The sequence below is a fragment of the Oryctolagus cuniculus genome, chromosome 6 (genome assembly GCF_964237555.1).
Source record: "Oryctolagus cuniculus chromosome 6, mOryCun1.1, whole genome shotgun sequence".
Taxonomy (NCBI): Eukaryota; Metazoa; Chordata; class Mammalia; order Lagomorpha; family Leporidae; genus Oryctolagus; species Oryctolagus cuniculus.
The window spans coordinates 92,922,302-92,947,874 of NC_091437.1; the positions used below are offsets into that span (position 1 = coordinate 92,922,302).

At 36.8% G+C, this 25,573-nt stretch overlaps 1 protein-coding gene across 5 annotated transcripts in view; it reads right to left on the reverse strand.

The window, feature by feature from the left end:
* Positions 1-25,573, reverse strand: part of ARFGEF1 (ARF guanine nucleotide exchange factor 1) — a 150,659-nt gene that overhangs the window by 92,852 nt on the left and 32,234 nt on the right. For 4 of the 5 annotated variants that reach the window (XR_011389118.1, XR_007919076.2, XR_011389119.1 and 1 more), the window contains exons 2-7: positions 15,887-15,917; positions 15,096-15,252; positions 13,995-14,141; positions 11,893-12,072; positions 6,087-6,363; positions 2,243-2,353 (exon numbers count right to left, since the gene is read on the reverse strand). Coding sequence is in view for 2 of the 5 variants with exons in the window: in XM_070075109.1 (XP_069931210.1) it covers positions 2,243-2,353; positions 6,087-6,363; positions 11,893-12,072; positions 13,995-14,141; positions 15,096-15,252; positions 15,887-15,917 (903 nt within the window). In the remaining 3 variants the exon portion in view is untranslated. Of the gene's footprint in view, positions 1-2,242; positions 2,354-6,086; positions 6,364-11,892; positions 12,073-13,994; positions 14,142-15,095; positions 15,253-15,886; positions 15,918-20,208; positions 20,327-25,573 lie in introns of those variants that run through there. The other variant, XM_070075110.1, reaches the window with a different exon arrangement.

A 25,573-nucleotide genomic window follows, 5' to 3' on the forward strand; every position in this document is an offset into this window, starting at 1 on the left:
TTTCATTCTTTATCTCTTCCCTCTTTGTACTATGCCTTTAAAATAAATGAATCTTAAAAACAAACAAAAAAACCCAACACCTGTCCTAAGTTTCTAATGAGTTTCCCAGATAGACAACACTTATAATTCAATGCTAGAGAAATTAAAGAGAATCCTAGGACTTCACTGAGAAAGGACACTTCGAAGCGTGCATTAGACTTTCTATGAATTTTGTCCCACATACCTTTTTCTCTTTCAAGACTCTGCTTGATATATTTTTGCTGTAACAAATCAGAGCACTAAGTATATGCTGAATCCTTTGAGTCTCCTCAGTGAATCACAAAATCTTAGGTTGATCTTTGCGACCTATAACATACTTTTTATTTTGTCTTTATCTAGTTAATCACAATTACAAAGTCTTAATTCAATGTCCATTACCTCACACACATTTCCTTTTCCATTTCTACAATCACTATCCCAATCAGGCCGATTACTGTGCTGGTCTCCTACTACACTTCTTACTTCCAGGTTTAGCTTCTTAAGGCATAGTTCTATTTTATTTCTCAGTTCTAAAATAGTCAATGGTAATCCATTCTGTCTCAGAGTGAAGCCCAAAATCCTAATCCTAGAATTTACAAACCTTCACTGGTTGCCTCCACACTACTTTAATATTATTTTCTACTCTGTGACATCCATATACATTAGCCAAACAATCACCAGCTGATTCCCAAATCTATCATTCTCTCCTCTAGCCTTTAGCTGATAGAATTTCCAACACAGAGAATACCACTCCTATATATGCATGAATTCACAAAGTCTAAATTCAAGCATCACCTTTTATATGAAGCCCCCTGGATCATTTCAGCTGGAAATAATGACTTTTTCCTAAATTTTAATGGAATTGTGAACTTTATTTCTAAAGGAAATTATCACTTTCTTACATTACTGCATTATATAGATTCTATAAATTCTTTTTTATAGAGCATTTTCTATCATAAGTTAATGTGTGTATCCCTTAACAAAGCCACATGACTGTATGTACTCCACATTTATTTGTTGAACAAAAAAATGAGAAGGTAAAAAGATGAATGCCTGCTTCTAGAGTTGTACAAATGAAGGAAATATTGTTATAGAAATATTATAAATAGGATAGGTATGGTTAAACAGTACTATTCTTAATATCCACACTGTACATTTAATCTCACTTTTAGAAATATATGTAGCAAGGTCATCTGTACACAGGACCCACTCTAGTAGTTATTTTGCATTGACTGTCTTAGTATCACAGTGCTTAGGTTCAAGTAGCCCTTTTTTTACATAATAATGATCACAAAGAACAAGAATCCAATGATGGCAGTACAGATATCTTAAAGAGAGTCTGCCTCATGCTTTCTTTCAAATGAAAAGGTCAAAGTTCTTGACTTAGCAAATAAAAACATCATATGCTGATGCTGATGAGAGACACGGTAATTATGAGCATTCTATCAAGGAAACTGAAGAATGAAAAAAGAAATTGAGGCTGGTTTTGCTGTTGTATCTCAACCTGCAAACATTATGGACACAGTGCAAAAGTATTTAGTAAAGATGGAAAAAGTATTGGCTGACGCCGTGGCTCACTAGGCTAATCCTCCGCCTCGCAGCGCTGGCAATCCGGGTTCTAGTCCCAGTTGGGGCGCCGGATTCTGTCCCGGTTGCCCCTCTTCTAGACCAGCTCTCTGCTGTGGCCAGGGAGTGCAGTGGAGGATGGCCCAAGTGCTTGGGCCCTGCACCCCATGGGAGACCAGGAGAAGCACCTGGCTCCTGCCTTCGGATCAGCGCGGTGCGCCAGCCACAGTGCGCCGGCCGCGGTGGCCATTGGAGGGTGAACCAACGGCAAAAGGAAGACCTTTCTCTCTGTCTCTCTCTCTCACTGTCCACTCTGCCTGCCAAAAAAAAAAAAAAAAGAAAAAAAAGAAAGAAAAATTATTAAATCTGTGCATATACACACAAGAAAAAAAATACGAAGAGTTCAAAAAGATTCAAGGAAAACGCCCACTATCGAATTCCATTTTTTAATGAACTCTTTGAAGTATCCTCACATATATATGGTTCAGCACTATCTGCAGTCTTAGGCATCCAACAGAGGATGCCTAAGAAAAATTCCCCTGTGGAAATTACAAATTTGAGAAAGAGGTTGCCCTTTTAGTTCCACATATTATAGTCTCTCATAACCAGATGAATGTTCATAAAGAAGAATAAACTAATTTTGAGTGAAGTACACTACCTCCAACAATGATGTTCACCATTTCTTCTACAATGCTCTGTACAATGTCTTGTGGCTTTTCCTCACAGTCTTGGTTTTCTCCGTCATACAATATATCATTTTTAGATAATGCTTCAGAAGAAAAAAATTAGAGAATATTTTAATTTTTAGAGACTTTATGGAAATTTATAATGAAAAGTTTTTTAAAAAAAATAAGATACATGAAATTAGAAGCAATTACATGTTAAACCTTCAAAACTCATACCAAATTCAGACAAATATTTTCCAAATTCAAACCAATTTGAACAATTCATTTGATAGTCTATTATTCAAGTTAGATGAATTTTCTCCATTACTTCTTTAAACACCAGGACTTTTAAAAGAATTTTGAATGAAACATTTCTAATATATCCATGCATTTACTTACACTTCCTACACTCTGTCCTTTATCAAATAATATATTAGTAAGGTCCTTGAAGTAGTAGATATAGGACCTGGGCCACCACCAATGCTTTCCAGCCCTTCTTTACTATTTCTTCCTTAGTGCAATCTACATTTCCAATGTAAAACTGAATTTATGAAGTAAAAAAGAACTTACTCCTCAATTTAACATATTAAAAAAAGGGGGAAGGTATTTGATGCAGCAGTTTAAGTCACTACTTTTGGAATGGCCACATCCCTTATCAGAATGCCTGGTTCAATTCCCAGCTACCTTGCTTCTGATCCAGAGTGCTGCTAATGCACACCCTGGGAGGCAGCAGATGATGGCTCAAGCATTTGGGTTTCTGCCATGCATGTGGGAAACAGGGACTGGGTTCTGGGCTGCTCTAGTTCTGACTGTTGAAGGCATTTGGGGAGTAAACTAGTAGATGAAACATCTTTGTCTTTTGAATCAAATGAAAAAGCTAAATAAATAATAATTCCCTACATTAAAAAGAAAAAACAGATTTACTGCCAATCAGAACTCCTGAATAGCATATAAGAAAATGATGACACTTGGGGCTAGCATTGCAGTGCAGTATCTTAAGTTGCTGCCTGGGATGTGGCAATCCCACACTGGAATGCCTGTTTTAGTCCCAAACAGAAGCTCTGCTTCTGATCCAACACCGTGCTAATGCACCTGGGAGAGCAGCAGAATTTGGCTCAAGTGTCTGGGCTCCTGCCAACCATGTGGGAGACCTGGATAAAGTTCCAGACTCTTGGCTTTGGCCTGGCCTAGCTCCTACCAATTGTAGCCATTTGGGGAGTGAACCAGTGAATGGAAGATCTCTTTCTCTGTCTTTCCATTACTCCTTGCTTTATTAAATCAATAAAAATAAAGCTTTACAGAAAAACAAATTGATGAAAGTTAACATTCTAGATAAATTGTGTAGACTATTGCTGAGAAAAATCAGACAGCCACTGGACTTTTTGAAATACTGAAAATATCTCAAGGTAATTCAATTAGCACTTCAGGATGCTTTTGGGATCTGGGACCCTGTCCTGGGAGCCACTGTCCTACACCACTGATGTCTCCATCTCCCACCCCTTCCACTGCTATAACAGTCTACTGCTTATCATACTGTCTTGCAGATGTCTGTCATCTTTATAATCCCACTGCTTCTAAACTGCTGTCTGTTGCAGTGTGAATTCCATACAAGGAAGTTTTATAAATAAGCCTATCAAAGCAGTAACCTCAGTTTATAAAATAGCCAAATAAAAACAGCACTTAAGATTCTTTTATGGAATAAAAGGATATATGACAGATAGTTTCCCCACCATTCTTAAGCTTTTTATTTTTACGCTCTAGTTGACAAAAACTACATTCTGAATATTAAGAGTTGCAATATAACTCTATATATTTAGTAGAGTCATTATCTAAATGTGTACAAAATGACTAGAATTAAGACTTAATCCTCATGTAAAGTTATTTAATAGAAAAGATTAATCACAGTAACTAATATTTATTACACATAAGAAATGCTTAATTATATCCAGTCACATAGTAAGTGACAGAGAAAAATACTCTAGAACATACACTCATAGTGGCTCTCAAGCAAATCATTCATTAATGTCAGTTGTTGGGAAAAAAAAAATCTTTGGAGCCAAAATAATCACAATAATGCCACAGCTGTAATTATGTATTCTATGAGACACCTACAAGGGTGCCTCCCATACATCAGACATTCCTACTCCTTGGGGCTCAGTCCATATTGTTCCTCTACTGGAAGAGCTCCCAAATTTTCTAGCTAGCCAATTCCTACCCCCATCCATCAAGATTTGACTGACACATCATCACTTTCTCTATGAAGGTTATTTCCTAATTCTCCTTAGCTGAATTACCTTGTGTATGCCACTTTTACCACAGAACTTATCAAATAAACACTTCATTTATGTACACCTGGCCCTCCAGGCTTACTAGGAACCTAGGAAAAGGCTTTATCTCCATCACTTTTTTAACCCAAAGTCCTAGCACACTAAGACATAGTATGCTCGGGCAATGGTTGGTGAATGCACAGATAAGTAAATGAAGAAATAAAGTTTTACATTTAATATTTGAAATTAATTCTTTGAATTAACCTATTAACTCATAATGAAAAGGAAAAATTTTGGCAAGAGCATATTAGACAAATAAAAATCATATAAGCAATATGGATTCACTATTAGCTTAAGTACTGTGAATGCTTAGTTTATCAATGTCATCCCTTTTAAAATAAATAGTAAAGTACTATTTAAAAAGGTAAACTGGCAGCAGGTATTTGACTAGAGGGTTAAGGTGCCAGTTAAGGTACCTGTATCTCACATGGGAGTGCTTCCCTCCTGCTAAAGCATAACCTGGGAGGCAGCACACGATGACTCAAGAGGGTCTCCGCCACCCACATGGCAGACCTGCATTGAGTTCCTGGCTCCCAGGTTAGGTCTCAGTCTCAAGCTACTGAAAGCATATGGGGAGTGAACCAGAAGATGCATGTGCTCTCTTTACTTCTCAAATAATTAAAATTTTAAAAATTTAAAAAGTAAAATGGTATCTAATCACGCAACTACTGATTTAGGAAAAGATGTGGTTAAAGGAAAAAAAAATCAAGAGCTGAAACATATATTATAAAAGCCTTTGTCAAAATAAAGTACAGACAGACTTAGGCTGAAAAAAGTCAACAGGATTTCCACAATTTTCTGATGTCATGCTAAGAAAGAGCAAAGGAAACAAATACCAAACTCACAGGTAGTTTCACAGATCAGCTAAAGCTGAAAAGAATGGGGAAAAGTGATGATGTGATAATTTTTACATAGAAACCAATTTGTTAAGTAAATAGTTTAACTTTTTGTAATCTAATTTTTTCTTATAAATATATTTAGAAAACTGCCAAAATTCAACTGAATTTTAGTCATAATTACAAAATCAGGATGCAAAAATAAATGAATTTTTGTTTTTCAGTTGGTTACTCAAAAGATTTGATTCCATAATTTTAGCACTTTTTAAAATCATAGTAATTTTCTAAACAGTTAATGATTTCCTAACATTTTCAGTCATATTTCAGAAAACCTTACTAAATAAGTAGCTCCCTTATTTGCTATGAAAGCAAAGAAAGAAAGTGAAGCTCCTATGTAATATGCTAACAGACATTTATGACTCTAGAAACACATATCCCTTCCAAAGAAAGTCTATTAATCATACTGCTCATGAGGTGCTAGTGAATACAATTTTAAGAGATGGCTTCTGAGCTGAAGTTAACTTAATTTTCCCATCTGAAGTGGGAAAAAAAGTCCATAATTACTACAATATGTAATATTAATATCCACTGAATTTTACTATCCTTTCCACAAAACTCCAATTCCTATAAATTCCTCTTAACAAACACATCCCACACCCCCTTTTCAAGTTTACTTTCAGCTGCAGTTGCCTGATCAGCTTCAGTCTGTTCATTTTCTGCACTGGAAATATCAGATCCATTTTCAGGCTCTGTGTCATCCTGAAGACTTTTATCCACATCATGTGCATTGGGGTCAAGGTCCCCGTCATGTTCCTGGGCTATATGATCAACAGTCTGAGGTGGCAAGTATCTAAGCTGAGGTGATTCAGGCTCATGATGGCTTAGTGGAGACTGCAACAGATGATGATGTTGTCGATGCCTTTCTTTTTCCATTTGCTTGGCTTCCTGCAACTGGAAAGCAAGAGAATAATTTCCAACATTAGTAAAATAAATTGTTTAAACAATTTTTAAAAAGCCTCACTAATAACTAGATTGTTGACAATATGGATTTACCTAAATCAAAGTTCTATTGAAGCAGGGAAAAAGTAGATAGGGTAATAAAACATACATACACACATTCAGCTTGGCTTACACATACAGAAAGTCTGAAAAATACACAAAAAAACTAGAAATAATAGTGACCTATAAAGAATGGGGATTTTAAAATGACCAAATGGGTAAACAAGAGAGGGAAATGTTTAGTATATATCCTTCTGTAGAACATTCTTACATGACTGTGTCAATATCTTTTAATTAAAATATAATAAAATTACACTGACTACATGGAACGGTGATGCAGGCTTAAATCTTTCCATCCATTAGGTTTGAAGAAAACCATCTACAAATGTTCAATTTTTATAAGATCTATCATTATGTATGAGCATATAATATTGCATGTAAAAAAAATTGACTGAAAAGATATTCATGTTTTAGAACTTTACTGTTCTTTGCACATCTCTTTTGGTCCTCACGACCTAATAAGAATGTTTCTCGGGGCCTGGCACTGTGGTGCAGAGGTTAACACCATGGCCTGCATACCAGCATCCTATATGGGCACCGGTTTGATACCCCACTGCTCCACTTTTGATCTAGCTCTCTGCTATGCCCTGGAAAGGCAGTAGAAGATGGCCCAAGTCCTTGGGCCCCTGCACCCATGTGGGAGACCCGGAAGAAGCTCCTGGCTCCTGGCTTCAGATCCCCATTGTGGCCAATTGTGGAGTGAACCACTGGATTCAAGACCTCTCTCTCTCTCTCTCCCTCTCTCTCTCTCTTTCTCCCTCACTCCCTCTCTCCCTGTGTAACTCTGACTTTCAAATAAATAAATATTTTTTTTTAACATTTATTTAATGAATATAAATTTCCAAAGTACAGCTTAAGGATTACAATGGCTCCCCACCACATAACTTCCCTCCCACCCGCAACCCTCCCCTTTCCCTCTCCCTCTCCCCTTCCATTCACATCAAGATTCATTTTCAATTCTCTTTATATATAGAAGATCAGTTTAGCATATATTAAGTAAAGATTTCAACAGTTTGCACCCACATAGAAACACAAAGTGTAAAGTACTATTTGAGTACTAATTATAGCATTAAATCACAATGTACAGCACACTAAGGACAGAGATCCTACATGAGGAGTAAGTGCACAGTGACTCCTGTTGTTGACTTCACAAATTGACACTCCTGTTTATGGCATCAGTAATCACCCTAGGCTCTTGTCATGAGTTGCCAAGGCTATGGAAGCCTTTTGAGTTCACCGACTCTGATCATATTTAGACAAGGTCGTAGTCAAAGTGGAAGTTCTCTCCTCCCTTCAGAGAAGGTACCTCCTTCTTTGATGACCTGTTCTTTCCACTGGGATCTCACTCGCAGAGATCTTTCATTTAGGTCTTTTTTTTTATACAGCAGTCAAAAACAATGAAACCCGGTCATTTGCAACAAGATGGAGGAATTTGGAAAACATCATGCTGAGTGAATTAAGCCAGTCCCAAAGGGACAAATATCATATGTTCTCCCTGATCGGCACAACTAACTGAGCACCAAAGGGGAAACTTGTTGAACTGAAATGGACACTATGAGAAACAGTGACTTGATCAGCACTTGTCCTGACGGTTGATGTACAATGTAATACTTTAACCATTTTAGTATTTTTTTTTATTCTAGTACTATTGGTTGAACTCTGTAATTAACACACAATTATTCTTAGGTGTTTAAATTTTAACTGAAAAGTGATCCCTGTTAGGAATTCCGAAAACATTATGCTGAGTGAAATAAGCCAGTCCCATTCCGATCTGGCTGAAAAGCCCATGAGAGCATTTCAGGCATGGAAAGCCAAGACACTCCGGCAAAACAAAAACAAAAACAAAACAAAACAAAAACACCTAAATGAAAGATTTCTGTGAGTGAGATCCCAGTGGAAAGAACAGGTCTTCAAAGAAGGAGGTACCTTTCTCTGAAGGGAGGAGAGAACCTCCACTTTGACTATGACCTTGTCTAAACAAGATAAGATAAGAGTCGGAGAACTCAAGGGGCTTCCATAGCCTTGGAAACTCATGACTGGAGCATAGGGAGATTACTGATGCCATAAACAGGAGTGTCAATTGGTAAAGTCAACAACAGGAGTCACTGTGCACTTACTCCTCATGTAGGATCTCTGTCCTTAGTGTGCTGTACATTGAGGCTTAATGCTATAACGAGTACTCAAATAGTACATTTCACTTTGTGTTTCTATGGGGGTGCAAACTGTTGAAAGCTTTACTTAATGTATACTAAACTGATCTTCTGTAAAAAAAAAAAAAAAAAAAAGAAGTAATTATCAATTCCCAACTTGATTCTTACTGGGATTAAACATGACAATAGGTCAGATCTGATTTCATCATCATCTAAAAAATCATCTATTATTTTTCACTTTATGTTTCTGTGTGGGAGCAAACTGTTGAAATCTTTACTTAATGTATGCTAAACTGATCTTCTGCATATAAAGAGAATCGAAAATGAATCTTGATGTGAATGGAAGGGGAGAGGGAGAGGGAAAGGGGAGGGTTGCGGGTGGGAGGGACGTTATGGGAGGGAAGCCATTGTAATCCATAAGCCATACTTTGGAAATTTATATTCATTAAATAAAAGTTAAAAAAAAAAAAAGAAATAAGCCAGTCCAAAAGGGACAAATATCATATGTTCTCCCTGATCGGTGACAACTAACTGAGCACCAAAAAGGAAACCTGTTAAAGTGAAATGAACACTATGAGAAACGGTGACTTGATCAGCCCTTGCCCTGACTGTTGATGAACAACTTAATACGTTATCCCTCTTAGTATTTTTTGTTTGTTTGTTCTACTTAATACTTTTGGTTGAATACTGTAATCAATACACAGTTATTCTTAAGTGTTGAAACTTAACTGAAAAGTGATCCCTGTTAAATATAAGAGTGGGAATAAGAGAGGGAAGAGATGTGCAATTCGGGACATGCTCAAGCTGACTTACCCCAAACGGTAGAGCTAGAAACATATCAGGGGATTCCAATTCAATCCCATCAAGGTGGCATGTACCAATGCCATCTCACTAGTCCCAGTGATCAATTTCTGTTCACAATTGATCATAATGATGGGACTAAGAGCCACAGGGAGCACATAAACATGACTAGTGTCTGCAAATACTAGCTGATAGAATAAAAAAGGGAGAGAACGATCCAACATGGGAAGCGAGATACACAGCAGACCCATAGGATGGCAGATGTCCTAAACAGCACTCTGGCCTCAGAATCAGCCCTTAAGGCACGCGGATCTGGTTGAAAAGCCCATGAGAGTATTTCAGGCATGGAAAGCCAAGACACTCTGCCCCCCCCCCCAAAAAAAATCAAATAAATAAATATTAAAAAAAAGGAGTGATTCTCAGATTTAATTTCTACAAAGAAAAATATTTCACAATATGAAATATGAACAATTCATACTCTCCAGTAATATTTCAAGTTATGTGGGAACACCAGAGTTAATTACACAAATTTATTAAATAAATCTAAATTAAACAATTTTAGCATCTAGAAAGTCTTAGAATATACATGGTACAAATTTCTTATTACATAGTTAAGGAAAATGATGGGCAAAACTAGCTGCACAGAAACAGAATTCTAGAACAATAATTTAGGAAGGACAGTTTCCAAATTAACAGTGAGAAGTCTATGAACTGGATTCACCCAACTAACTTCAACCAATATTCACCAAGGGTTAGTGGAACAACCACAGGCAAGTATGGCATTAAATGATATATGAAGCTATGCATGTATCTGCTCATTTGTGCTAAAGTAACGGAAAGAATAAACTGCAGCAAAAGAGACTGGCTACATCCAAGAGGTGGAAAGAAGGGAGGAATGGGTGGTAGGAATTAGAAGCAATGGCAGTCCTCTGGATATATACCTTTTCTATAGCTCTGATTATTAAGTCATAGTAAGATTTTACACACCAAAAAAAATAAAAACAAACCAGAGTGAGGGATGCTAAAAATGAAAAGCAAATAGTAACAAATAAGCCTAAAAGCTTCATAAAGAAACAACTTTACCACACTGAAATGTGGGGAACAAAGAAACCAACCCTGAGCAACTTCGGAAAACAATAATTTGAATGGATAATATAGAGACAAAGACAAAATTTTTAATCTACTTAAACTTGCTGACAGTAGTATGCATCAGCAATTCTTTTTCTTTTTTTTTTTTTTTCTGACAGGCAGAGTGGACAGTGAGAGAGAGAGACAGAGAGAAAGGTCTTCCTTTTTGCCGTTGATTCACCCTCCAATGGCTGCCACGGCCGGCGCACTGCGCTGATCCAAAGGCAGGAGCCAGGTACTTCTCCTGGTCTCCGATGGGGTGCAGGGCCCAAGGACTTGCGCCATCCTCCACTGCACTCCCTGGCCACAGCAGAGAGCTGGCCTGGAAGAGGGGCAACTGGGACAGAATCCGGCACCCCAATCGGGACTAGAACCCGTTGTATCGGCACTGCAAGGCGGAGGATTAGCCTAGTGAGCCACGGCGCCGGCCTGCATCAGCAATTCTAAAACTAATGTAGGACTGAGTAATTATTGTATCATAGAAAATGAATGCCAGATTTTCTACTATTAAAAAAGTTAAATGAATTAAGAGAAAAGGCTAAAATGAATCCTGTGGCACTGCAATGGAATCAGAAATATCATTTTAAAAACATAACTTTTTAAAATAAACCATCAGAAAGTCAGACAAGTGTGAAGATGGGGTGAACTACATCATTCTCCAATGAAAGGAGCAAGAGTTCCTTGTTGAAGAAGTTGATTCCAGAGCTGAAGCAGGGAAAATTCAAAATAACCTGAAACACCTTCAAATTTCCAGAAGTACAAAGGTACTCAAAAAGAACAGGAGTCTGTCAAAAGCATACAAGGCCAAAGGGGAAATAATTTGGAAAATAAATGATGATAATCAGATTACAATCCATAGAAAAAAATAAGTGTCAAGGGGTAGTGATTGCTATAAATAAGTAAATAAAGAAGGAAGACAATAAGATTAGCATTAGTATTTACTGTGGTATTTCTCTAATGATGATTTTCTTTTTCTCTTTTTCCTATTATGAGAATTCTTCCTTTATATTTAAGAAGGAAAAAAGTACTTTCACGTTTTCATTACACCCCACTAAGCTTGATTGCAACAAAAATATCAATTCATAAACACTCCTATGAGGAAGATGGCAATCAATCTTTCACATCACCTTAATGAATAAAAACATTTTGTTCCAAATGAAACATGTCAGTAAGCCTCAAAATAAAATGCAACAAAACATAACACAGCAAATCTATAGTAGGAAGAATTGTAAATTAAAGAAAATTTCTGTATGTACAAAAACTTAACTATAATTACTATAAACTCTTTTCTATATTTGATGCCTGAGATTTTCTACACTATCTCTATTTTTCTAATACTTACTGCTTGGTTTTCCATGCGTGCAAAGATAACATTTAGCATCTGAGTAAGAGTCGCTTTGGCTGTTGTCTGATTGATGAGATTTTTGCTTGCTAGATAGATATTGTAGCATGTTCTCACAGCTTGCAGTACAGTTCCCTCGTGAATTTCTATGTGTTGTGATGTTACTGCAGTAAGTAAAGCCTAAAAAAAAAAAAAAAAAAAAGACAAAGTTAAGCAATTTCTACACCTGGAGTTTCAGAAAAAAAAAAAAAAAAAAAAAAAAAATCCATTTCCATAACAGAAGTAAACTTCCAGAAACAATTTTTTTTTTTACAATTACTTTCAAATATACATAGCATTTATACCTGCACCTCTGAATTTATCATCAACTGTAAAAATGTTTGTTTTCCTCATTCTGGCAGTAATTTCCCAATAATCTTCTCAGCCTTAGAATACCAGAAAAATCATTCAACTATAATTTGTTTCAACCCTACTTACATTTTACTAGAAATGTTAAATTTATTAAAATAGTTTTAATGCTCTGTCACATTATAGCACAGTTACGCCAAACAGATCTGATGAAATTTACCATCAACTCTAGAGGATAAACATTCTATCTTACTCACCTCCAACTTTTCTGAGATATTTTTATTGACTGGATTCAGTAAAAGGACTGTTGTTATTGCCAAAGATGTTTATAAATATTTTAGCATAAAATATGTGAAATAATCCCAAAGTGAATCTTTCAATAAAATGAATACACTTTAGACTATATGATTTCTCAACTACAAACATTCCTTTTGTCCTACCTACATTGTAAAATGCTATATAAAAAGTCAACATTAATGATTATAACCTGATTAAACCATGAAACCACAAAGATTAGACCAAACAATCGGACAGTTTTTTCAGAATAAAGGTATTATAGGACATGGGAAGTAAATAACAGCTTTGAAACTGAAAGGCTCAGAAGGAGCTATATTCATACACTAAGGAACACATTTCACATGTAAACAATTTCTAACCTACTACAGTACATGAAAATTTTACACACCACCATTACCATTAGCAATAACATTAAGAACTTAGTACTTCTAACAAACTGAAAACATGACTAGGTTTTCTCTACAAGAGTTCAACCATCTGAACCCAGCACAGTTTTGCTGAACAGGTTCAGTAGCTGGATAGATAAAAGAGAATCATGAAAGCTGGTGGGTAAAGTCTACATGTTGATCCATGAGTTGAGAGGACAGGCTTTGAGTTGTTCAATAGTACAGAACAGACTACAGGGGACACCCTAAAGATTGAAGGACAGAATATGTATGAAACACATGCCAGACACCAAAAAAATCTGGATGACTACTTGGGACTTAAAAGAAGAGATTCAGGAATATTACCTTTTTGTAACAAACTCTTGGCATTCAACAACAAAATCCTCTGATAAAGGATCTAAAGAGCATCCAAATAACTTCTATTTTAACTGTACTATATTTTCCTTTTTCTTTTTCATATTCCAACCTTGACACCAGCCACATGTTTAGAATAATTAAAAAGTACATTTTCCATTCCTTTTCCTGTTCTGACAAAAGTTAGCTGCTAATCTTGTGGCTGTTTGTTCAAGTACATGCAGACTCCAAAACCTCAGAAACTGACTGTAAGGAGCTAGATGGCCAGATCAGCAGATCTCACTAACGGAGGAATTCACAATCACCTGCCAAAGAGCAGTGAAATTTCATACCTAAGGAGTCTCAAACTAGTTTCTTATCACAAAGAAGCCTCCACTCAAGTGGTATCAGCATCAACCCTAAAAACCTGACAATCTTCCCCATCTCCCATTTTTCCTTCAAAAGTCTTGCTGACTTGCAAACTGCAAAGAGCATAAATGGGTTTGGAATCTACTCTTTTCCCTTTGTGGCCATTTAAGAAAACCTGTTCCCTGTAGCAACTCTTGTCTTTGGTTACTGGCCATTCCACATCAAGCACACTGGGCCTAATTTTCCAAAGTAACACTATGGCTACTGAAATACACTAAAATGACCTTTCTCAATATTTCCAGGTTGAAAGACTTCTGATTTGAAAAACACAAAATATGAATAATATACTCACTTTATATAATTAATTACCTTTATTATCTGCAACTGAACTCCTTCATCTGTCTGAGGACCTTGGAAGCAACCACAAATAGTTTCAATAATCCTATCAATTAATTTTTTGCCTGGCGTTGTGCTATCTGGAGCATTGCCAGTCAAGTGCCCATAAGCGATAAGTTTCTGAAATGGAGAAGGAAAATAAAGATCCTATATAAGCTAATATATATATGAACACACACACATACAATTAGTATATACACTAATTGAGTACAAATTACAAAATACAATTGAATATAAAGGTTTTTTCACAAAATTAGAGAATAAAACTAATGGTACACTTCTACTGTAGCAAATTTATTCACTATAAACGTGAAATCATTTGCACTTTTAATAATCATAATGGAACAATGACCATCAGGAAATACTAGGAAAGCCAAGCCTTGAGAACTTGTTTCTGGTGAATTAAATTGCTCACTGCTTTCTATCTAAATATAGTTTATACTGTTTTTGTAAAAACTACCTTAACACTTTTAGTATGTGTGTGAACCTTAACACTTTTAAATGACTCTAAATCTCTTTCTAGATTATACTTATCAATATGCAGAAAATCTATTTCCATCACACTGGCTGCAATAAGTCACAGATTTGCTCATTTATCATTACTATCATAGCCTGGAGGAAGGCTTTAGATATCATAATTCCAGTTTTCCAGGAAAAGCAAGATCAAAAATTAGATGAGCAAATTACTTTTAAGCTAATCTTAAGAACAAATCATAGGGGCTCTTCCTAGCCACTGAATTGTTCCTTGAACACGTATAATTCCCAAACAATGAAAAAACCTGGAGTTTTGTCTTATAAATATCTAAGAGGATCCTGGCGGGGGGTTGAGGGGAGGGGAGGGGAGGAGTTTAGGAATTTTTTCAGCATAAATGAATGGCATACCTAAAATCCAGCAGTGAAATAGATGCCAATATAAATCTAATTCATTATTGTCTACTTTGAATATAAGCCACCATTTGTTTCTTATCATAAACAAATATTGAAGGCTTTCATTGAAATGTGAATGGTCAATTTTGAGCATTTAGAAACTCATCAAAAATACATCATTGTTAGGTAATATTATTTCACAATTACCTGTAAACAATCTAAAGATGTACTGACTATACGGGGACATTTGGACTGGCATGCCAACTCAAAGGGTAGGAAGTACTTGTCTGCTTCAATAAAATTTGCCTTTGATTTCACTGGTGGAAGGGTGCTTGATCCAGCTTTTGCTTCTCCATGAGGAGGACTAAATGAAAAGAAGAATCTGTTTTGAACATTACATTTATTCTATCAATAATAAACTCACACGCAAGCCTCAAATTTCAATTCTAAAATAAACCTTGCTAAACTAGGAAATCAGAGCTCAGAGAAGTTAAGTAATTTGCTGTAAGGCCAAAAAGCTAGTGGTGGGTAAGTAAACACAGACACTAGATTCTTGTCCAATATTTTTACAAAGATTTCAAGGTGTTCCTATTATGGAAATATTATATTGCCCCTTAACAAATTCAGTATCATAGTGCCTTAAAAAGCCTTGTCCTTAAGTCAAAGCGCACTTTTGAGTTACTCAATACTGTTCTCAAAGGCTAATGCTACCAAAAAAACCTAGTAATTTTTCTAAATATAAATTTAAATCATTAAGATTTTTGAAGTATACCTTTTGGCACTTCAGAAATATCTGTATATACTTATTTATATGAGATCTTAATTGATATGCTTATGATTACATTTGTTTTACATCATTTTTAAAAAGTTGATTTGACTAAAGATCACATTCAGAAAATCTTCCCCCACTAAAATAGAGGTGACTGTATTATTATTTTGGCCAAGACTGAGAAATCTGCAAGTTATTTTTACTAAACAAGTTTAAAAATCCCACAAACCTCTGTTTTTCAGTTTCAGCTTTTATTTCCTCTGAAGGATGGGAAGAGAGGAAAAAACAAGCATTAGAAAATTTGACAACAAAAACAGTATTAAGTAATTTGATTACAGGTTTTCAAACACATTTATAATTTCTATGAAAAGGAAGAATGCAAATTCAATGGAAAACTAGGTATTAAAATTCTGTTTTATCTAAATATATTAATTCACAAAATAATATAATTATGAGACTGGATGAACAGTATATATCAATAGTACAAGTGAAATTATAGAGTACTAATTCCCAAAGAATTTCCTTTTCTCAAAGTATTTCCTGTTTCTTTGAAATATTTACTTTATCCAGAGGCATTATTATTAAGAACAAAATATTACGTAGACTACATTGAAGTCACAAAATAAAAGAATCATTTTGAGAGAGGGAGGGGGAAAAAAGCCAAAACCCAGTATGTGCCACTCTTGGGCACATCACAGGAAAATTATTAGGCCAGAAATACAACTTCTTAAATACAGTTTATATGGTTGATATTAGGCCAATTTTTCTATTTATACAAGCCACTATAAAATAAACATGTCCAATTTAATGGGAAATTTTCCCACTTGCTACTTCTACTATAAGGGGTAGGATAAATAGATAAATCCTACCTGTATTTAACGACTCTTAAATTTGATATATCAAGAACAGGACTCTGGTTAATTGATTAAAACTCCTTGAAATTTGGACAGAAAGCATCCACACATATCACACCCCAGGCATCATTATACATCACATGCTCTAACTTACATGGATTATTGACTTTACAAGTACTAACATATTTAAGCCTCACAACAACTCACTCAGATATGTACTGTCGTACCTTCAGAAATTGAGGCAGAAAGGTAGAATTACCTTGACCCAGGACTACATGGCTTGGATGTGTGGCTTATGAGGCTTCACCAGGTTTCAGTACAAGGTAATCAAATTCCAGATCCTGGTTTATTAACCACCCCATTATAAATGAGTAGGAACATCTAAGAACACTCACATTAAGAAAATTGGGTATTATAAATTTGGGTGTTATAAACTACTACTACTTTTTATATATAATAATTGTCTTAGAAACTATCAGAGTACTTTCCATGTACCAGAGACTATATTTAAGTCCTTTATAAAGTGACTTTGCCAAATTTCCTTTCCATTTTACCAGTGGCAGGAATGGGAGGGGAATGGTGTAAAAAAAAAAAAATTACATGCATTAGAATTGTGGCACAGTGGATTAGGCCACTGCTTGTGATGTCAGCATCCTACTCCAGAATGCTGGTTCAAGTGCTGCTCCACTTTTAATCCAGCTTCTCGCTAATATGACTGGGAAGTCAGTGGAAGATGGATGGCCCAAGTACTTGGTCCCTGCTACCCATGTGGGACACCAGGTCGGAGTTCCTGGCTCTTGGCTTTGGTCTGCCCCAGAATGGCCGTTGCAGCCATTTGGGGAGTGAACAAGCAGATGGAAGAAGCTCACTTTCTTTCTGTCCCTCCGTCTCTGTCACCCTGCCTTTCAAAATAAATAAATAAATAAGTCTTTTTAAAATGTATTATTTTCAGCTGTTTAAAATACTACTTAAAAAAAATGTACAACACTGGGTAGGCATTCAGCTTAGCAGTTAAGTTGCCCATGTTAGAGTACCAGCATTCAAGTCTCAATTCAACTCTACTTCCTGATCCCAAATTCCTGTTAATTCACACCCTGGGAGGCAGCAAGTGATGATGACTGGAGTAGTGGGGTCCCTGCCACCAAAGTGGGAGATCTAGACTGAGTTCTTGGCTCCTGGCTTTGGCCTGGCCCAGTTCTACCTGTTGTGGGTATTTGGGAAGTGAACCTTGGGATGGGAGCTCTTTATCTGTCTCTGTGCATTTCAACTAAGGGGGGAAAAAACCTCATTGCCTATAAAGTGATAAAAATAAGACAGATGAGTTTTATCTACTATACCTGCACCCATTTATTGTAGCTGTGTGACTTCTTGGACTAGCCTTTCAATCTTAATTTATACTGAACATCCAGTAGCACAGTCTTTCAAAGTACTTTTCTATTTTAGTGAATTTAGTTGGCATTCAGCAGCAGAACCAAGAAGCAAACTAATTTTCAATTATTAAAGAAAAAATTATTAAACATCCAACTAAGAAGCAGCACAATCCAACTACCATAAACATAATGCTTAACTGTGAAATACTTTCCCATTAAAACCAGAAACAAAGCAAGAAACAAACTAGTGTCTGTTCTGCAAACTCTAGAAACAATGCAAATAGTAGTGGATATAATAATGCAAAATCCTCATTTCTTAGCTAAAATAAGAAAAAAATCAAATGCTGGATTTGTTCAGTGATAATTCAGTTTTATTAACTGTTTGGTACAGTGCTTAGGAAAATAAAAATTTTTGTGTAGAGAATCAGGAGTTATTTTTCTCTAGATATTAATTTCCCTGTTTCTTTAGAAATTTTTTAAATAATCTGAAACATAACTTTCTGAAATATATATCTAAGGAAAGATTAAAACTGGAGGAAATGGATCCTTGTTAATTAGCATAACAAGCATAAGTTTCAAAGCACTTTCAAACAAACCTGTTTTATTCCTTACAGATAGACTCAATAACTGGGAATAAGCCAATGCCTGATAAGGTACAGGACTTAATGATAGAAAATAATGATCTATTTTTTAAAAATGAGTATATGTAAGTTATACTTGATCTCCTAAATACGTTATATTTCCCTCTTATATTTTCATTAACTTGCTTAGCAGTTCTTTTTTCTCCATTGACAATGCAAATATAAACCACAAAAATGCTTATCAGAATTCAACAAACTTTATTATCTATATACTAAGAATAATTTCAATCTACTTATCAATTTTGTCATAAAGGGTATTTCAAAAAGTTCATAGAAAAATGGAACTTAAGATGTTTATTTTGGTGCAAAGCATTTTTGCAATCTGTGCATACTTTTTTTCATAACATGCATTTTCCATGAACTTTATGAAGACCCTAGTATGCATGGATTTCACAAATATTTTGTACTAAAATAAATTTCATTTTCCATGAACATTCTGAAATACCCTTCTATAACATAAGTTACACAGCAACAACAGCTACTCAATGAAATCTAAACTAGTAATCTAAGGAAAGGTCTTAAAGTCAAATGAACAGATTTATAATAAACAGAGAACTTAAACACATCCAAAGTTCATTTCCTTCAAAGCTATAACCATGGAAGTCCATGCATCAACTATTATAATGGTGCTAGTACTCAAAAACAGCTGTGGAATTTATCAGCTGTAGTTCTGCCTACCTCCTTCTTTCAAATGAATAACCTCACAAAAGAAACTTATAAAAAAAGGAATCAAACGAACCACCATTAAGAATGTCTCCGAATCAAGTCTGAAGAATGGCATATGACTACAATTAAAAAGTTCTTTAACTTCAGAACTTCTGTGATCATCTCAAATTATTTATGTGCAAGCACCATTCTAGGAAGAGCACATAACTTCCATTAGACTCTCAAAAAACAAACAAAAAACCCTGTTAACTGTGTAACAGCAATGATGATTAAGAATGGAGAACTGAATCAACTATAACTATGTATGGTGAAAGCACTTTAAATAAAATGTTGAATACATAAAAGGAATTACTTTGAAAAATAACATTTCTTTGAATGTAGTTTCTACAAGCTTTACCTTTTCAAAGCCACTCTTGTGACTTTAGAATCACATTTCATAGTTAAGAATTCAATAAAAATACAGGTATTAAAAAGAATATTACAGTAATTAAAGGAAGAGACAATGGCTTGAACTAAAAGGACAAGAGGAATGAGTAAATATAAATTTCATGGACAAGGAAGAACAATAGAGCAAACCTTTCTTATTCCTGTGGGGAGGGTTAGCATGAACAGATTTGGTGTGTATAAATGGGTAACAGAGTGGTATACCACTAATTTAGATACAAAATGTACTTTTCTCATTGTGCAGGCCTACAGGGTGGGAATAAACAATAGGCAGATTTTGGTCATGTCTTATTTTAGACCTCTGTGGGATATTTATTGTAACAAAACAATAGGAACTAACATACAAGTATCCTTTATCCAAAATGCCAGTGGTCAGAAGTGTTTCAGATCATGGGATATTTATATAGATATTACTGGTTGAACATCTCTAGTCCAAAAATCCACATGATGCTCAAAATTTTTACATTTCAGAGCATTTTAGATTTCAGATTCAGGATGCTCAACTAGTATATGAATTTGAAGACTGGGAGATAATGTGACAGATTATACTTTCCAAAACAGCCACTATAATAATACCTGCCATCCCATACGATCTTCTTTCTACAAAGTGATCTTGCCACAACCTCACCAAGAAGCAGAATCTGATTCCCCTGCCCCTTGAATGTGGGCTCCTTAGAGATTTATAAATAACCAACAGAATGCAGTGGAAGTGACAGTGAACAACTGCCACGGTTAGGTCATAAAAAGCCAATCATCTCCTGCCTGATTCTCCCGGAATGCTGACTCTGCAGACACCCACTTATGGAATCTAGTGGACCAATGTGAGGAACCCAAGCCACTAGAGGCTACATAAAAACAGTTGTCAACAGTCCCAGTTGAGCCCCGTTTCCAAGTCATCACAGCCCAGTCACCAGACATGTGAGTAAAGAAGATTCCAGAGGATTCCAGTTTCCAGCCATTCATGGAGATCTCCTCCCCTAGTCATGTGGGTCATCCCAGCTGAGGTCCCAGATATTGTGGAGCAGCAACTTGCCCCATCTGAATTCCAGGCACACACAGAATCTGTGAGCATAATAAAATGGTCACTGTGTTATGCCACTCAATATTGGGATACTTTATTATGTAACATTAGATAACTAGAACAGAAAGAGCTAAAGAGGCTTAAGGAAACTGGAATCTGAAATAACTTCTTGGCAAATAACACAGAGCTAATGGCAAAAGAATTGCCAGAAACATAACATTTTTTAATAAGGATCTGGATTTAAAAAGCAGATGGTTGAAAGATTATAGAGATGAATAAAACGCACCTAGTGCTTTCCCAAACTCCACCTCATGGGTGAAATATTCCACAACCAGCCTCAACCCTCCACCCATTCTCTACTCTCATTCACAAACCCTACTTAGGTGCTCCTGTAGGGGCCAAGGCCATATCTTTATAAAACATGATCTTATAAAGCACAGTGATCATTTGCTTATCCTTGATTTGAGATACTTGAAATTAACCAATATTTTCCCTTTAAAATTTAATTTTTAATCTCATTAAGTTGACAATTAGTAATCATATCATATATTTAATGGAGAGATGTATTAACATCATGGAATGAGTAAAACAAGCTAATCAACAATTTCATCATTTCATTTATTTTGGGAGGGCAAAAGCATTTATAATCTCTAATTTTAAAATAGAGTGCATTATTATTTATGAGAATACTAGCTATAATATGCAAGCAACCTGGGTGTCCATAATTAGATGAACAAAGAAAATGTGGCATTATTTATACAAATATTCAGCCTTAAAAAAGAAGAAAATTCTGTCATTAGCAACAACATGGGTGAACCTGGAAGACAAGCTAAGTAAAGGCAGACACAAAAAGACAAATCTAAAAAAAGTCAAACTCACAGAAACAGAAAATAAAATGGTGGTTACCAGAGGTTCAGGGAAGAGGGTGTATAGGAAAAAGGAAGATGTTAATCAATGGTACAAAATTTCAGTTACTTAAGAGAAAGTCAGGAGCTGGTGGTAGATGTGGAGCCAAAGGCATTCCACAATGGGATGCAGGCATATTAACTGCTAGAAAAAACACCTGCCTCAAGATCTTGTTTTATTTGAAAAGCTAGTTATCACCCCTGGATTTCAGATCTTGATGCTGATAAGCAAAAAGTATATTTTTCTCCAGATCACCTTGGTCTCATAGCTTATACTTCTACTTTGATTTTAAATCATTTTATTGGTTAGGAGAAACAAATTACTTAAAAACAAAGTAGATGTTAACCTCTGTATAAACTTAAAGCAGATGACTTCAGAAACACTATCATTTTCTGCCCTGGACAATAGAAGCAAGAATCATTAATAGGAAAGCCATGAGAAAGAAATGGGGTGATGCCGGCATCCTATGCAGGTGACGGTTCATATCCCGGCTGCTCCACTTCCAATCAAGCTCCCTGATAATGTGCCTGGAAAAGCGGTGGAAGATGGCCCAAATTGCTTCAGTCCCTGCATCCACAAGGAAGACCCAGAAGACGCTCTGGAGTCCTGGTTTCAGCCTTGCCCAGTCCTGGCCATTGTGGTCATTTAGGGAGTGAACCAGCAGATGGAACATCTGTCTGTCTCTCCCTCTAACTCTGCTTTTCAAATAAAATAAATATTTAAAAGAGAAGAAATGTCAATGAAAAACAAGGAAGATTTTATTTGCTTCATCTGTTTAGTTCTATAAAATATGGTAACATTTATGGAATGTCTGCTTACTATGTGACTGACACTAAGTTAGGTGCTAGGAATAAAGAACAATGGAAAATAGCCCTATTCCATGCACTAGATAACATTTATTCTTCTTGACTCTCCCTCTCTCTTTTACTCTGCTTTTCAAATCAGTCAATCATGAAAAAACTAAATAGATAAAAAAGAAAAATACTGGTGAAATGTTGACATGAGTATACTTTGAAAATATGTGGACAATGTTATGTCTAGCACAACTAAAAAAAATCAAATAAAAGATGAACTCAAAAACTCCGAACTATCAAAAGGGAATTCTAGAAAGTTTTATCTTTATTATATTTATTTGAAAGGCAAAGCATGAGAGACAGACACAAGAGACAGAGAGAGAGAGAGAATCAAGCAGACGGAGGCTCTGATCTTTAATCTGCTGGTTCACTCCCCAGATGCTCGTAACAGCCAGGACTTGGTCAGGCGAGAATCAGGAGCCTAGAACTCTATACAGGTCTCCCATGGGCAGGAAAAGAGATACAAATTGCCAGTTTCAGGAATGAAACAAGACATTATTATACACATACATTAAAAGGGATGAGGTGAAAACTATTTACACAAATTTGGCAACTGAGGTGAATGGAGAAATTCCTCTAAAAAGCACCAGCTATCACAATTTTCTCAGTACAAAATAGGTAACCTGAATATTCCTGTAACTATTAAAGACACTGACTATTTAAAAATTATCAAAAATGAAATTTTTTAGACCAGATAGTTTCGCTGCAGACTTCTAGCAATGTGTACAAAGAACCAACATCAGTTCTATAGATAGAAAACTTCTCAACTTCTTTTATGAGGTCAATACTATCCTGATAACAAAACCATACTGCTGTTAATTGAACAATTTAGTTAGACTTTGTCCCTAATGTTGGATGGGAGCCTCTACACTCTTTGAATTTCCTCAGTGAAGTTAGTCATGTTAATAGTTTCATGATAGGGATTAGCCATTCTGACAGCAAAACTATGTGATTAGAGTTCGAACTTCAGCCATATGACCTCAGCCAGGGGAAAGGATTGTAGATTGGGTTCAATAGTGGCCAGTGATTCACTCAATAATGCCTATGTATGGGGCCGGTGCTGTGGTGTAGTGGGTAAAGCCTCCACCAGCAGTGCCAGCATCCCATATGGGTGCCAGTTCAAGTCCTGGCTGCTTCACTTCCAATCCAGCTCTCTGCTACAGCCTGGGAAAGCAGTGGAAGATTGACCAAGTCCTTGGGACCCTGCACCCATGTGGGAGACCCGGAAGAACCATCTGGCTCCTGGCTTTGGATCGGCGCAACTCTAGCTGATATGGCCAACTGGGGAGTGAACAAGCCTCCCCCAACCCCCCTACCCCCACCTCTCCTCTCTCAGTGTAACTCTGACTTTTGGATAAATAAATAAACTTTAAAAACAAACAAATAAATAAAAATAATGACTATGTAATGAAACCCCAACAACAATTCTGGGCAACAGAAGTGTGGCTGAGTTGCTCTGGATGGTGATAAACATCTATGTTGAGCTGTTAAGGACACAAAAGGTTTGAGGCTCTCACAAACCTTGCCCTGCAGTTCCTTTCTTTGAGATGGTCCCTCCTTGTACTCCTTATAATAAATTTTTTTTTTTGATAGGCAGAGTGGACAGTGAGAGAAGAGACAGAGAGAAAGGTGTCCCCCCCCCCCTTTTTTTTTTCCCGTTGGTTTACCTCTCAATGGCAGCTGCGGCTGGTGAGCTGTGCCGATCTGAAGCCAGGAGCCAGGTGCTTCTCCTGGTCTCCCATGCAGGTGCAGGGCCCAAGCACTTGGGCCATCCTCCACTGCACTCCCAGGCCACAGTAGAGAGCTGGACAGGAAAAGGAGCAACGGGGACAGAATCCAGCGCCCCGACCGGGACTAGAACCCGGTGTGCCGGTGCCGCAGGTGGAGGATTAACCTATTGAGCCTCAGCTCCGGCCAAAATTTTAGTCTTAAACATAGCACTTTCCTGAGTTCTATGAATTGTTCTGGTGAACCTGAAGGAGTAATAAGAATGCCCAAGGCCGGCGCCGGGGATCAATAGGCTAATCCTCGGCCTGTGGCGCCGGCACCCTGGGTTCTAGTCCCGGTCGGGGAGCCAGATTCTGTCCTGGTTGCCCCTCTTCCAGGCCAGCTCTCTGCTGTGGCCCAGGAGTGCAGTGGATGATGGCCCAAGTCCTCAGGCCCTGTACCCCATCGGAGACCAGGAGAAGCACCTGGCTCCTGGCTTCAGATCGGCGCAGTGCGCTGGCTGCATCGGCCACTGGGGGGTGAACCAGTGGAAAAGGAAGACCTTTCTGTCTGTCTCTCTCTCTTACTGTCCACTCTGCTTGTCAAAACAACAACAACAAAACATACCTCTGAATAATACATGAATCAAAGAAATCTCAAGATAAATTTAAAAACATTTTTATCTAAAGGAAGACCTTTCTGTCTCTCTCACTGTCCACTCTGCCTGTCAAAAAAAAAAAAAAAAAAAAGAAAGAACGCTCAAATTTGTAGCTAGTTGGTCAGAAGTACAGAGGTCTGGAAAACCTGAAGCCTGTGGCTGCTTTTTGAAGTGAGGACTACAACCTCTCCTTTAGTGGAGGACTGGACCCTTCAACTATCAAATTTGACCTGACTCCTAATAATCAGCATCAGAATTACATTGCTCAGACAATAACTATATAGAAAAACAAAGACCGGTATTGCTTATGATTATATATCAATGCAAAAATCAACAAAATAGCAGTAACTAGAATCCAGCAATCTTTATATAAAAAACATATACACCCTGACAAATTGAAGTTATGGCGAGGATGAAAGATTATTATTTGAAAAAAATCAACCAGGGTCGACATTATGGCACAGTAGCTTAAAGCCCTGGCCTGAAGCACCAGCATCCCATATAGGCACTGGTTCTAGTCCTGGCTGCTCCACTTCCAATCCAGCTTTCTGCTGTGGCCTGGGAAGGCAGAAGATAGCCGAAGTCCTTGCACCCCTGCACCCACATGAGACCCGGAAGAAGCTCCTGGCTGCGGATGGGCTCAGATCCAGCCGTTGCGGCCATCTGGGGAGTGGACCAGCAGATGGAAGACCTCTCTCTCTCTCTGTAACTCTTTCAAATAAATTTAAAAAAAAGAAAAAAAAAATCAACCCACATAATTCACCAAGTCAACTAAAGAAAAAAAATCACATGAAC